Below are 15708 nucleotides of genomic sequence, written 5' to 3' on the forward strand. Positions count from 1 at the left end.
CTGCTGCCTTCTAACATTCACATACTGGAACGGAGGAGGAACTGGGCGGCATGATCGGCAACTCAGTAACAGAAAAGTTTAAATGGAAAAGAAAGATTTTAGACATATTTCATGTCAACCAGAATTAGATTTAGGAGTACATTGTTTGAAAAACGTATCGAATTGTATATAGTTATTAATCACCAATTTTTTAACAAAAAGTTTTCAGAGACAAAAACTATATCTAAGACTTTTAAAGAAAAATCTAAGCAAATCCATTGGGGTTACACGGAGTGTGGAAAACTTACAATGTGTGGTATTATGCGAGGCAAAGTTAGTGTATTTTGTTTGGGCGGGGTGAGAGGGGTACAAATTACAGGGGTGCAGCAATGAAATCAAAATTTCATTAAAAATGTTCTTTTTTAATTTTTTGCAATGCTTAAAAGAAGCTTAAATTAATTTTCAACAGTAATGATTTTAACGTGAGGGGGCAGTTGCCACCTCTGGCCCCCCTGTAGCTTCGCCAATGGATATTAACAATCAATATTGTGAAACATGAACAAAAAGCAAAACAAAAAACACAATTTCTGCAAGTTTTATTCAAATAAAAGATAACTTTACTTGAAATGACCCTCGTCCGATTAAGAGGCGTCCATCTAACAAAAAGACCAAAGTCCCTCCGATTGGTCAGCGATATGAAGGGGTTCGTCCATTAGTCAAATTTGTAAAAGACTCAATATAATAAACTTCAATAACTTCAATCTTGTATAAGTGTTTGCTACAACCTGTCGCCCATAGCTTGCCTTCAGAAAACAGGTTTCCTTTGGATTAGCTGAGTAATAAAAGGCTTCTGTTAAGTTTTTCAACCTGCCAAACAAAGTGAACAACATGAAAGTTTTGATGGAAATGTGAGTGTAGTGAGTGAACATGGTCATATCAATCATTGACTGCAAATAGAGAAGATGTTTTAATTCTTTACAGTTGTCACAGTGTAGGTTGAATATTACGTCAATGAACCAAGAAGTTCTGAAAATTGACATTGGACTGAATAAAGACTAGCCCACTTGTGTCACAAGTTGAACAAACCTGTTTACCATGTTTTGAACTTACATGAAGTGTTGCCTTTTACCAAGAACTTAAACATTTAAAGTGTTACATTCCTTTAACACACAAAAAAGACATTGCTTTCTTACTCTAAAAAATATAAAAAAATCAGAACAGGAGGAGATAGTTGCAGCATTGATAACAGAATGTTTCTATATTTTTAAGTTGGGTGTTTCTTTGACTGCATGGAAGAAATCTTTTGATAAATGACTACTAAAACAATCTTGATAGGGGGATTATGTCAAACTGCATGAACATCTCCAAAACGTTTAGTGAGCTGCAGATCTGCTTTGAAACTTACATTTATTTCGGCAATTACACAAAACAATACTTTACAATTGGGTTTGGTAAAACCTAAATCAGTCTTACCTCCATGAGTAACCATGTACACATTTATGTAAATTACATTTGCCCTGCTCCACTGCAGCTCTCCCGCTCATTGCTCTAAGTGCTTATTAGTCACGCAACAGCTCCCTGTCCAGACACCCCAACCTTTCGAACCCCATTTCTCATTTTCCAATCAGTCAGTGCCATAAACTGTAATTGCAGTGTCAGGAAGTTGACTTTGTTTCAAATTTAGAACCACTTTTCCAACCCCTGACAGGAGCGAGAACTGGGAATAGTTTAAACTTTCCCCATGAAATGAACAAAAGTAATAAAAAATTCCAAATGCTTCCACAATCCCTCATCTATAATGCAAAGGACAGCTTTGCAGAGTGAAAAAATGATGCGGTACAAGGATCATGCTCAGATTTGGCTTACTAGGAAAGTGTTTTTGTACATGTAGTTGTCGCTGGCAGCTCTGTCACAAAGTCTGCCTTCTACAAACTACTGTATTTTTCAGACAAAAAGTCGCTCTGGAGAAATGTATTTAACAAAATACAGAAACAAGAACAGGCATATCTAGAAAGGCAAATCATAACAGTGGAATAGATAACAGTAATAGACTAAATATATGCTAACTACAAACATAGCACATTAGCTGTGTTTCCACTATACGTGCGCAAATCTTTATCAAAATTCCAGAAAAACACAATTTTGTAATTACACTGTTTCCATTAAATCATAATTATGCGAATAAATTCAAACCAACTCACAATAAGTTACTCAAAAACATGGTGACGGATGTGAATACTTTGATTTACAGCAAATACATTCAAAGTTCTGCCATGGCACTAGGACTAATCATCATCTATCAAAGGAGACGTCGGCATCTTATTCAAGGCAATGGAGCAGCAAGCTTCATGGGAGCGGCTACAGATAAAGGATTTCGGGAAATCAAGGTTGGTAATTTTACAGAAGAGCTGTGGATCCAACATTTTCGCATGAATCGCTCAACTTTTGATGAGCCGTGTGATGCTGTGGGACCTCTTGTGGTCTCTGGTTTCTACACGTGGTATCTGGTTGTTGGTCATGTGACTCGTTTAATTCAAAAGTGTTTCCATTGCTATTTTGCAAAATATGTTAAATTTGCTACGTCTCAAAAAACGTTATTCGATAAATGCAAGTATTTTTTCAAAATTGTCCTGTTTTCATTTGGCAAAATTATTAAATACAATTTGTGCAATTTCGTAGTCAATGTAAACACAGCTACTGATGCTTATTTAGCTTAATGAAGTCAATTACTGCAACAAATGATCAATTATTCAGATAACCATAGCATAAAAAACATGCTGACAAGTCAAGTAAACTCTGCATATCACTTCAAATCAATAAATTAGTCAAATTCTTCATCGTCTGTGTTGCTTTGGAACAATTCCGCCAAGCCCAGTGTAATGCTACATACACAGCAGGTATTTATACCAACAAAACGCTGAAAGTTGGATTTTGTATCCACTGTTAGCATTTGGTGTTCACTGATTGGTCAAAGTTTAATGGGTTTAATAGTCTTCCAACTCACATTTATTTGGCATAGCATAGCAACACGTGGATGTGAGAAAAGCCCAAAATGTGCATACATGCGCGTTTAGAAATACTTTTCACTGAAAGAATGCACATTTCCAAGTGCAGTGTAAAAATACTCAACAGTTGGTTGCAATGTTGGCGACTTGTAAGTGATTTTATTCACAAAAATACTAGTTTCCAATGTCTGCACACTGCTGCTTAAACCGGATGAGTCCTGCGGCGTGAGAGTAAACGCTCTCAAGTGACCATTCACTTCAGATATTGAATGGCGTCTGATTAACCAGACAGATGTTAGACTAAGAAGAATGGCGTGAAAGGCTCACTCAAATATAAGCGATAACGTCTGAGGATGAAACTGGCGACACAAAGCTGTTCTCCAGTGAGATAACGCTCTTTTCACCGAGTGCGCCAATGACACAGATTTGTTCAACTCATCCCATTCACATTCCAAGCTGCTTATCTCTGTTATTCAATTTTAAAACTGCCATTCACCAGTTTGCTAACTTGGGGCTCAAACTATTTCTCCAGCGCGGATCAGTGGGAATGCCGGTTCATCTGTTGTCTTCAGATTAGTGGGTCTATTTCCCCTTCCAGCTCCGGCATTCCTTAGGTCTGACACTTCCTTTTAAGTCAAACACAGCAGACGATCATCACATCTCGCAATCTTCCATCAGAGCCAATTTCAAGCAGCCCTTCCACACACAGACTGTACATGGACACGTTTTTTTTCAAAGCAGAAACTCCTTCCTTTGAGCCAAATGCTTTCCCGATGCATCAAGAGTGGGAAATGGTTTGGGAGCGCTGCCTGTCTGTCAAACACTGATAAGTCAAAATGCTCCCTCTGCCCTTAGAAATAGCTGAACAGCTTATCAGGAACACATCTATACAGCTGTTTGAGGGTTTATTCTTTTATGGTTAATGAAGTGTTCATGGAAAGTAAAGGTTTGAGAAGGGCAAACACGTTTAGAGAAGCTGCAGGACCCAAATGTCATGATGGAAGAATCCAAATGCTGCCGAGGGAGGACATAAGGATGGCTGAACAGTTCGATTGGTCGTCCTGAACAGTTCGATTGGTCGTCTCTCCAACACAAAACACACCTGAAGCTACGTTCACACTGTCCTCAGCATTCAAGCAATCACTTCAAAAGGGTGCCAAGACCTATATAACCTAGATTCAAAATATTGACCTTTTATTTGACCAGATATCATTCCAATGGGTTCTATTTTGGCTGATGTTATTTGCATGTATTTTAAGTGCGATCAAGCATAAAAGCCGATAAAAATACACGATGAAAAGGGTCTATTGACTTCTTAAATCTTCAACATAAAATTTGACATTTTTTACAGTATCTCAAAGAGTAACTTTTTTTGATGACTAACTCATTTTACTGTAGAGTAATTCAGTTACTTTTTAGATTAGGCAACTATAGGTTATGACTGTTTAAGTAACATTTCTAATGCTGCTAAACAATGACATTAAAGTTAACTCTCAGGAAAAAAGAGAAAATCCTCAACCACAAAGGAAAAAGTGGATTTGAATTCTTAAAGTCCCACTCCGATCATCTCTTGATCTATTTTAAAATCGTTCCCGGTTGTCTTTAAATTATGGTTATGTCGTTTTTTTGCAAAAATCAAAAATCCTATGTTGTTTTCTAGGACATAGTTTCTGCAGAGCGGCAAGAGTTCATTAGAAATTTGGTTCTGATTGTGGGTGGAGCAACCCCGCCCTGCTTTCCTGTTAGTAAGAGCTCTCTGGTTACATGCTCACACATGTATTCTGAAGTGGAGGCATCAGAATGGAGCGGAGCACGGAGCTTGTGACCTCCCTAGTGCTTTATTTACATTAAAAATACCATCTTTTTCAAATGTCTTATTTTTGTCAGCTCCTAATTCGAAATAAGAATAAAGAGATACTCAGAAATAACATTTTAAGCTTAATATATATCCTGTATTATGAGGAAAATGCCACCAAGAACATGTTAAAACCAACATTTTTCATCAAAGTGGGACACCTTACAAAGCCTCTTCCTATGTCTTTTTCCACAGTTTAATGTTTTTACAGTCAAATGCATTTTGTTCCATTTTCTTTTCTTTTAAATGACACCTCCTGAGCTGCATTTCTGCCTCTTAAAATAACCCTCGTAACTGAGTCAACACCTCATGTGCTGCTGACAAGCAGATGTGTCACAGTTGTGAATTGTGATCACAAGACCGACTTACCGCTGCTGCGACTCTTTCGGTTGGCCTTCCCCCCCGTCAGCAGCATCTTCAAGCTGTTCCTGAACATGGCTGCAGCAGATGCTCGACTACAGAAAGACCTGCTGGGGGGAAAAAAAGAAGAAAAAACAGAGATAAGATGCCTGTTTAGGTTTCCTAGGGGCTCATTTAGCGCCACCAGCTCTGTCAGGAGGTCTCGCCGACAGTCTTAACAATGACACACATTAGTTGGAAGGAACATTAGGGATATCAGAGGAAAAATTCAAGCATTATTCGTACGATAAGAGAGAAGTAAAATGCAGCTTCAAAAGGAGTTAATGGGCATTATGCATCTAAAATCGGATGCAGGGAAAAATCCTGTTCATTAATGCTTAATCTTATCTGTGTCATCAAAGGATCAAATGCTTTCATGTAATTAGAGGAGAATGGAAGGAAGTACAAGTGGTTCAAAAGTACTTTCAGGGGAAAAAAAGCCATCTTGTTTTTTTAATAGGAGGCCAGGGTGACCACCCGTTTAATAGAAGGTGTGATGAGAGTTTATGGAAGACTACTGCATTCAATATTTGTGTTTGTGAGTCAATCGCAATGACAACGTGGAGCACAAAGAAGTCTGCAGGTGACCTGCTGGACGCCCATGTTGTGGGCGTGGTCAACTTAGTGGAGTCTCTAAAAAATTATTAAAAAAAATAATTTTTAATATAATTATTTTGTTTTTTGAGAAACAAATTCTAACTTTTCAAAAAAAATTTAGTTTTGCATTTTGATATTTTTTTGTTTTTTTTTGGGGGGTTTCTGTTTTTTTTTTCGATATAATTTTGTTTATTTGTTTTTTTTTATTTACCCCTCTCATCCCCTTTTGTTTGTAAACACAAACAATTTGTATGCCTGATTATGCGCATTAACATAGACTTTTCATCAGTTGCCTGAACCCACTAACCAAAGGTGATGTAAATAGTTTTACATAAAAATTACAGTGAAAAGCTAAAAAACATCTAAAGTTATAGATGTAAACAAAAAATAAGATGAATTTAGAAATTAAAAAAAGACACAAGGAGCTTTTAGGATGCAAAAGCTTTTTTTTATAATTTCTACTTTCCTATCAGATGCCATTTTTGTTCCATCAATAAACTATGTGATATTATTTACTGATGGGATAAATTCAGCATCAAGCTGATTTAATCCATTTTGGCTCATATATCAACTAACTACAGGAGTTATCCGTCCTGTGGTCCACCACCCTTCTGGTGTGTAATGCATAGTGGACTGATCAGCAAGCTAATGGAGGTTACCATGGTAATAATATCATAGTTGCTAAAACTATTATTGGAGTCATGAAATGTCACTCTAACAGGACAAATGATTTGTGGATGTTGAGACACACTAGTCTGACAGAGGGGAGCTGGTATCCTCCCAATCGGATCAGAAATGAATTGGTTTGATTCTACTCAGCTACAAAAAAAAAATTTTAATCAATTAAATTAAATAAATAAACTAAAATAATAAAGGGTTTATTTAAAATTGACATTGCAATGGTTAAAATAATTACACATAGTGGGAATGAGTGCTATATGCTTTTTTGACTAGTATTTTTTTCCAAGTTGTTCAATGCAGTAAATTAAATAATTTCAATAACTGTAATTTTTATCTTCGTTTTTATACTTAAATATTGTAAACTAATGTATCTCTCTCGTCAACATTTTTATGATTATTATTTTCATTATCCCCAGTAGTAGTGCTGGGCAATATGGCAATACTCATCGTCCGGGCGATATTAAAAGGGTAATTTTTGTCATTTCTCTTCTATCGTTTTGAATGTTTTTTATTATTGCTGAATTTTCTGACTAAGAAACTTGAAATTGTAAAGCCAAAAGGTGAAGAAGATTGTGATATATATTGTTATCATGATATACAATTAACTACATCATGATATTTTTTTTCATATCGCCCAGCACTAAAAAGTAATACTATTGTTATATGATTATTAGTGCTGTCAAAGTTAACACGTTAATACATCCGATAATTGTAAAAAAAAATGTACACGATAATATATTTATTCACACAAATTAATTACAGTTCGTGACGCAACCATCGATTAGGTTTCCACGGCGTACGTAAATTTCTGATAATGCGCACTTCATTGGGCATTATCCTGCTTACAATATGGTCACTTAAAAAAAAAATAATAATTGATTTTTAGTCTTTTTTTAATTTTATTTTTTGGGTTTAGATAGCTTTGTCACAAAAAGCAGACTATTTCAGTCAGCAAAGCCTCGACTGCAGTAGCAAACAAAAAGCGATATATATGCTGACCGTAAGGAAAGGTTAAATAAAGCATCAGTTCAGTTGTACCTACAGCTTGTTTTTGTCCAGAAGATGAAGAAAAAGTTTGTTTTAAAGAAACAAACGCAGTAAAATGGAACATTTGGGTTATGTGACTGGAACTTCATTTTTAAGTGTGCATCAACACCCAGCAGCCAATCAGAAATGAGTATTCACCTGATATCTGAGTTAACACTTTATTAATAAATAAGTGAAGGAAAAAAATCTCTATAGCCTGCATTTTGTTCAAAAGCTGCATATTTACATAAAACATTAAAAAAAATTGTGATTAATCAGATTAAGTTTTTAATTGCACTAATATTTATTAAAATATATTTTTATAGCTAAAACCAACTAATAAACATATTGCTTGGTGAACACTATTATTATTATTATTATATTCATCATCATATTTGCAGACATACTGTCAATCCTTTAAATTCACTTTTTCTTTATCAATTTGTTTTGTACGGAGTAAAAATAGTAACAAGTTGTTTGGGTATTATGGGAAAAAAATACCATTTAAATTTTTCAAAAAATGTAAAAAGTTTACTTTCCATTTTTTTCTTTTAATTAAGCTAAAAAAAAAATGTCCACGCTGAGAAAATACCAATTTCCAGGATTACCTATTATTTATTCTGACAGGTTTTTTTTAGTTTTTTTGACGGTGTGATTTTCAGTTTCCGTAAGGTGTCATGGTTTTAGTGCGGTGGAAGTGTGTTTATAGCTAGTTACCACACCTGAACACACCTGCGAGAACACCTCGACACAAACACAGATGTTGCTTGTGTGAAAGACTCACTAAGACGTTTGTGTGTAAGTTGGTGTGTGCACATATGTGTGAGAGTTGGCTTGTATGTGTTGTGTATAGAGTGGTAAGTGCATACATTTACAAGTGTGTTTGCAGACAAAAGTTATTTCTGTGCTTGATCGAGTGTCCATGTGTGTATAGATGTGTAATTGTGTAGATGCACATGAAAATGTGCAAAAATGTCTTTTTTTCTGAGAGTATTTATTTATGATACTGGCAAGATAAATTCTCAAACAGCTTTCATTGCATATTTTGATGTTTCCTCGTTATTTATATTTTGTCTGTTTTTCTGAAATCTAAATTCAGAATAAAAGTGTTTTTTTACAAAGATACTTGGGTTTAAAAACAAACTCTACAGTAAAGAGAAATTCGTATACTGAGCCGTCTCGTCTAGTTGCATTAATGAACAGAAAGGATCTTCACAGAAATGATAAAATAAAACTTTCTGAATATTAATATTATTTTTTTTTTTACTATGATAAAGAAAGCCACAATAAAAACTTTATTTATTTATAGATTTTCGCCAAAAGGCCGAAGCCTGTTAACAGAAGAATTTACACACTAATATCACTAAAATCCCAGAATTCTTATATAAATGTACCAAATAATAACGTTTTTAAATGAATTTAGATCAGGATAATTGGTGAAAATTTGGAGCTTTAACATAAAGCTTTGAGGCTTTTCACTGTGCAACTCACCACTACTCCCACAGAGAGACAGGTTTGTCCTGTCTCGTTTGGTTAGGCAGCAGGACAGAAGATCCTGTGATAATACCGCCTTAAATTTATCAAAAGCATGACTCAGAGAGGACCTGCTGTACCTTTGGGTCACAAAACAGCTCCAACAAAAGACTTCCTCTCACTAAACACTTGTCTTTCTAGAAGTTGAAAGCCTCACTCCAATGAAAACTGTTTTTAGGATGTTTTTAACATGTTCTTGTGGCATTTTCTGATGATGGAAGACATAAAGAAAAACTAAGTTTAAAATTGCATTTCTGAATATTTCTTTATTCAAATTGCTGTGAATCAGGAGTAATCAGGATTTGGATACCTCCAATACTGCTCATTTTTGTTGAACCGGTAATGTTAGGTTGGGGGAGTGAGGGGCTGTAAGCTAGTGAGAAATAGTGTAAACAGAGAGTTTTCAGTTATGGGTGATGGGAATGGGGGATGGGGTTGCTCTGCGCCAATGGTCTGTCTCGCCCACACTTTAAAGGTAAATTTCGAATGATTACCTGCTAATATGCTGAAACTATGTCCTAGAAGAGGAGTCTGCAACCTGCGGCTCCAGATCCACATGTGTCTCTTTTATCTCTTCATGGTGGCTCCTTGGCCAAACATAAAATAAGTCATGGAGACTGCTGACCCAGTCATGTCGACCGTCAGCGTCAGCAGCTCCCTGCTAAGTGCTGTCTAACCTAAACTACCTAAAGTAAACAAATAAACAAAGCCCACAAACTAAGACTACCAAGGTCCAACCACAAACTAAACTAACAAAACCCAGCAGAGTAAGACTGCTGAGGATAAAGAGGGGAAAAAGAACAAAAAGAATAATAAAAGAAAAATAAAATAGCAAATTTTTAAAGTAAGGATTACTTAATTCAAATTTATTTAATTTAGATAAGTTAAATTTATAAGCTGATGGCTGAGGTGCACATAGATGATAAACTATGTAGGTTTTTACATCCCTGTCGACTTAAAGACTGTTTGTTTGCTCAACGCTGCCTCCAGAATGCAAAGATTTTATATGCAAAACAAAACTTTAGTAAAACGTTTGATCTTTTAGGAGTTAAAAGCACATATTGTCTTATGGTGCACAATATTGGTTACTAGCTGCACTGAGATGATCCTGTTTGGCACAGATCATCTTTTATTTTAAAAAAAGCACATTTAAATAAAAATCATATTTTGAGAGATGCTAGGTTCTTTCTATATATTTGCTTTTGTTTGTGCCAAAAAAGTAGACATAATTCATATTTATCTTTAAAAAAGAAGGTCATGAATGCAATTCCAAATTTCTTCAAGGCTATAGAAAGACAAGACTACACGGCTCCTTCTAGGTTTTGATCAGTCGAAAATGAGCCCAAATGGCTCTTTTACTGTTAAAGGTTGCTGACCCCTGCCGTTTTTTTTTTTTTTTTCATTATTTTGGCTAGAAATGTCATAATCATCATCAAAAGACCACTAGGAATGCTTTGAAAATAGATCAAAAGATCATCATAGTGGGACTTAAAATGTAAAGAGAAGACTTTCATTGCAGAACATACAAATTGTGTGTGATGAATAGTTTAAAAAAAGCGCACAAAATTTGGAAAAAAACAAGCATGTTAAAAAAAAAAAGACATTTTCCCATATAGTGAGCTAAGCTAACATTTCCTTGGAGTCTATAGGCATTTACCTCTCCCATTCTCACCATCTCTGACCTTGTGTACCAATCACTGCAAAGGAAAGCCAAGAAGCAGCATGCTTTCACAGATAATGTGTGGAAGCGGAAGCAGTTCATCTCAGGATCTAACAAAGCTGAGGCTCAATGTTATTTACTGTATGCTTGTTACACTGCTGTCAAAAAAATTTATCTCTCAAAAGAATAATAAACAGAGTTATTGTTTTTTTTTTGTAATAATGGTATATTAACGAGTTACCATTTTGTGACTGATTAAAAAAATAACTACATCACTCATTTAATTCATGAATCTGTGAAGCTGTGTTCACACAGCTCTCGGCATCATGTGTTCAAGCGAAAAATTTTAATGAAAAGTCTATGAAGGTACATAAATGAGTATTTTAGGCTTCTGTGTTCAAAACACTTGCATTCACGCAAACTTTTAGGACCTTTTTCGTACAAAACGTGAATGCACGTTCAAGTTAAACCAGTTGAACTTTGACCAGTCAGAGACTTGGATTGCGTTGAAAGTTAAACCAGAACTTTAACCAATAAGGGACTCAGATTTGGTGGTGACGTATGGAAGTCCTTTTTGATTCACCAAACTTTTTGAAAATTGATCATGGAGGAGACATTAACAATTGCGGTTTGTGTCCGGTCGGAATTCTATGACACCAAGTCTTTCATATATAAGAATAGAGCTGTGAAATTTACTGTTGTGACATTTCACACCGAGCCTGTTCCAACTGTAGGTGGCAGACATGCGCTAATAAACAGTATAAAAGAAAACGAAGAAGAAGACAAAAACCACCTCTGCTTGTGCAGTGTGAACACTGTAGGCTAAATATGTGTTCAAGAACTTGAGTTTAGTGTATTCTTGAGTGTGCATCACATGCTTGTATGTATGTAGCTAAAGCTTCACTGAAACAAATAGCATTCATGGGAGTAACTGTGCCTACTGATCTAATGCAAGTAGTACACAAAAAATAAAAACATAAAAAGAAAAAACAATTTGGCTTTATTTATTATTGAGTGTACTATTTTTTACTTACTTCTTCTGAGGAATCAACCTGGATGAATGTAAGTCTACACAGACATGCTAATCTAAATCCCCCCACCCTATTAATTCATTACAAAGCTTTTTTTTCTTCAATCAATAAAGTATCTCTTAATGGGTCATTGATGTCAGAGGCCAGAGAGTTGGGTCTTCTGATAGGATTTCTATTATGTTACTCCAAACCTCCAAACCACACCAACACAAAAAGAGAAGACACACACTTCCCATGGGAGGTGGGATTGGTTACTGTGATTACTTTAAAGCATACATCTCAAAGGAAAAGAGGGTGGTTATTAAAAACTAGAAAAATATATTATTATTTTAGGGACAAACGCACATTCAAGAATATGCACTTAGCGTTTGGTGTTCACACTGAAATGTCAATACCCAATCATATGCATGTCCACTAGGACTGCCACGATTAGTCGACTAATCAATGACTAATCGACTATTAAAATAGTTGATGACTAATTTAATAATCGATTAGTTGTTACTTTATATTATATGGAGTCAGTGTAGTAAAATAGAAAGTTATAATTGAATTATGCTAGCTTTTTGGATTATTTTGGCATTTATTAAGGTTTTTTAGGATATTTTAGAGTTTAGCTAATATTTCATCAACATGCTAGCTATTTTGGCTAATTTAAAATGTTTTAATTTTGTAAGGCTATTTTGAAGTTTAGCTAATATTTCAGCTGCAAGCTAGCTGTTTTGGTTAACTTAAGCTTTTATCAGTTTTTTATGCTGTTTTGGAGTTTAGCCAATATTTTAGCTGGCTTTACTTTAGCTTCAACAATTTTAGCTATCAACTTCAGCATCTTCAGCTATCAGCACTAGCATCTTCAGTGGCCAAATTTAGCTTACAGCATTCACACAATGCAGGTAATGCTATATTAGTTTAAAGCTAATGATGGTTAAGATGTGTGCTTTACATCCAGTTTGCGCATGACCCCATTAGTCGACTAATCGGAAAAAATAATCTGTGATTAGGCAACTATTAAAACAATCGTTTGTGCCAGCACTAATGTCCACCACCTATAGTTGGAAGAGGTTTGGTCCGAAATGTTGAAGTGGTGAAAATCTTAAGAATCTTACTTGAATTGTCCTTGATTGGTCAAAGTTCAACCTGGTTTACCTTTTAACGATGGCCATATGTTTTGTGCATTGAGCCCAAAAACAGTTGGAGAAACTTGCGTAGAGTTTTGAACGTGGAAATAGGTGTTTACATAGAGTTTTCATTGAAAGTGGTCCCTTGAACATGTGTTGCAGAGGGTGGTGTGAGAATAACATCACACAACAAAACCAGTTCAGAGCTCTTCATGATTAAATACGAAATAACCTTGACAAAAACTGAAGGTCAGCCATGCCTCAATAATGGCTAATTACAGCACAATCTCTGTCGGAATATTATTTAAATAAGGATGACATCATCATAGAGCACATACATACAATTAAAAGCTTCTATTCTGGTGCATGTCTAAGTCAAACAAGAAAATATTCGCATCCAGTAGTGAATCTCCTGGCATCTCCTTCCAGCAGTACAGTACACACCCTCACGCCTCAGACACAGATAAGTCATATTCTCCTGTCTGAGGATGGTCGGGGGGGAGCAGAGCTCCATTAATCACAGCGATATCAATAAGGGAAGTGTCAGGGCCCAGCGCGCGAGGTGAGAGGCCGCACAAGGCAATGAAGAAACCGCTTAGGGTTGCTGGGAACTAAATTTCACTCCAGCCCTGCCACAGATTATTTATTCATCTAGATTTATGCTGGCACCACTAGCGCTGCAAGGGGCAATGCAGACATCTATATCACTATGTACCACACAGGGGGTGGGATTGGTTTAAAAGGCCTTGTTTGTTACTTTTAGGACCAGAAAAACGTTTTTGTGTGTGAATAGGTCCATTCATCCATCCGTTGGATACAGTTTCAAGACACTCCAATATCACTAGTACAGTATTTTACGAACTATAAGGCACAGTAAGACTACGGTCACGACACAACTGCCACCACATGGGGAGGCATCAGCAGTGTCTTCAACATTTCATGCTGCCCAATTTTTTTGAAAATCGCTGCCTTGGTCATGAATGTAGATGGGTGTGAAGAATGACCTGCTTTGAATATACCCCCGGTCTAATGGGTGGCTGGTGGCCCTTGATATGGACGGCAACCGTGTGGAGACATTTATAAATCATTCAAATTACATAATAATCAGGACAAATGATTCCGGCTGATGTCGCTCCGTGGCTGCCCAGATGTTGCCTGATTTCGTAATGGCAAATTACGCAGTTTATGTGATTTTTCAGCTCCATAGAAATGCACTTTGAAACCTATGCATTATTGGTATCAAGAAGTTCAGCACGTTCAGGACATTCATGCTTAAACTACGGTATTCTTATCTTTTATGCATTTTGAAAATGTTTGCAATTCATGTAATGTTTCAGCTCCATAGAAATGCACTTTGAAGCCTAAGCATTATTGGTATGAAAAACAATTAGCATTCATATATATTTCATAGTTTTTAAAATTTGAATGAGAAATTCTTCAAATCCTTCAAAAACTGTGTGCACTTTTGAAATTTATGAGCTTCCAGATACTGTTAGTATATTTAATGCTAGCTTTTTTGGTTGATTTGGAGTTAGCTAATATTTTAACAATGTGTTAGCATTTTGGGCTAATTTGGCATATACAGATGCTTTTCTGCCTAATTTGAAGTTTAGCTAATATATTAGCAGCACGCTACATTTCATGGATAATTTGACGTCTACTGAGGATTTTTTGGCTAAATTGGGGATAAGCTAATATTTTAACAACATGCTAGCTTTTAGCATTGCTGAGCTGTGGAGTTTTGAGATATGTGACCGTAGACAAAGAGAGACAAAGGAGTCAGAGATAAGTCAGACTTTATTAACTGCATTTACAGTAACTCTAGAACTTGCTGTGACTATGCTAACTCCTAACCTTATTAGTGACGAAATAAAAAACACAGTTCGACACCAGGAGGACCTGGCTGCAGACAGCAAGATAGCGCCCAGACATCATTAGCCTGGAACAGGAAGTCCCATATTTCAAAAAATTGTTTTCCCTAAAAGATGGCGCTGCAGTGCCCGCTTTTCCTGATGACTTATGATCCCTTTGGCTTGCCATACTCTCGTCCCCTGACTGCACTCGTCCCTGTTACGGAGCAGTAGCTGCTGCTATGGCTGCTCCGAGATGGGAGATTCTCTGAACCCAGAACGGAGACGTGCACAGATACTTTTTTTCAGCTCTTAAAATTAAATAAACCAGATATTTCACCATTCGGGTCCACCATGATGAAGTCGAGAAAAGTTTTTGTCGGGGGCTCCTCCCACACGCAGCTGGAGCTTCAAGTTCCCACACTTTTGGAGAACTGTCAAGCAGCTACTTCAGAACTTATTAAAACAAAGACAATTTACATGAATTGGATGCGAATTGCATTGATGTTAACGGACAATTGATTCCAATTATGCGATCGCGAGATATGTGCGTGCGCTGGGGGGTGGTGGTGGTTGGGGTGGTCCGCGGTACACCCCTGAGCCGAACCATGTTTTGTGATCTGTTACACCCCTACTTAAAAGCAGGTTTTCACCTCTATGCAACACATTACCAATGTAAAGTATTGTATACCAGCGAAAAGCAGATTTTCTCTGCGACAGAATAAGCTAATTTGTGTTGATTGTTGTAAGAGCTGAAAAGCGATGGTGGTTGGAGGAATTTAAACACTAGACCTAAAGCCGCAGTGCAAAAGAGTTAACAGTTTTACAAATATAAACTCTTCTGTTAATGTTCTTCTTGAAAACAATAACCGTTTTTTTGCCCCATTTTGCACACTAAAAAGTTTTAATGAAAAGTTGTTACAATTCTGAAATCTTGTGGAATTTTCACATCAAATGATGTCTAGGCGCCATCTTGT

At 36.3% G+C, this 15708-nt stretch overlaps 1 protein-coding gene across 10 annotated transcripts in view; it reads right to left on the reverse strand.

Moving 5' to 3' along the window:
- tanc2b (tetratricopeptide repeat, ankyrin repeat and coiled-coil containing 2b) overlaps positions 1-15708 on the reverse strand; it is a 178098-nt gene that overhangs the window by 128050 nt on the left and 34340 nt on the right. For 8 of the 10 annotated variants that reach the window (XM_036217014.1, XM_024284959.2, XM_024284958.2 and 5 more), the window contains one exon: positions 5209-5309. In XM_036217014.1, coding sequence (XP_036072907.1) covers positions 5209-5275 — 67 coding nt within the window. In that variant the 5' untranslated portion in view covers positions 5276-5309. Of the gene's footprint in view, positions 1-5208; positions 6560-15708 lie in introns of those variants that run through there. The other 2 variants (XM_024284953.2, XM_036217013.1) reach the window with 2 other exon arrangements.

Source organism: Oryzias melastigma, linkage group LG19 (assembly GCF_002922805.2).
Source record: "Oryzias melastigma strain HK-1 linkage group LG19, ASM292280v2, whole genome shotgun sequence".
Taxonomy (NCBI): Eukaryota; Metazoa; Chordata; class Actinopteri; order Beloniformes; family Adrianichthyidae; genus Oryzias; species Oryzias melastigma.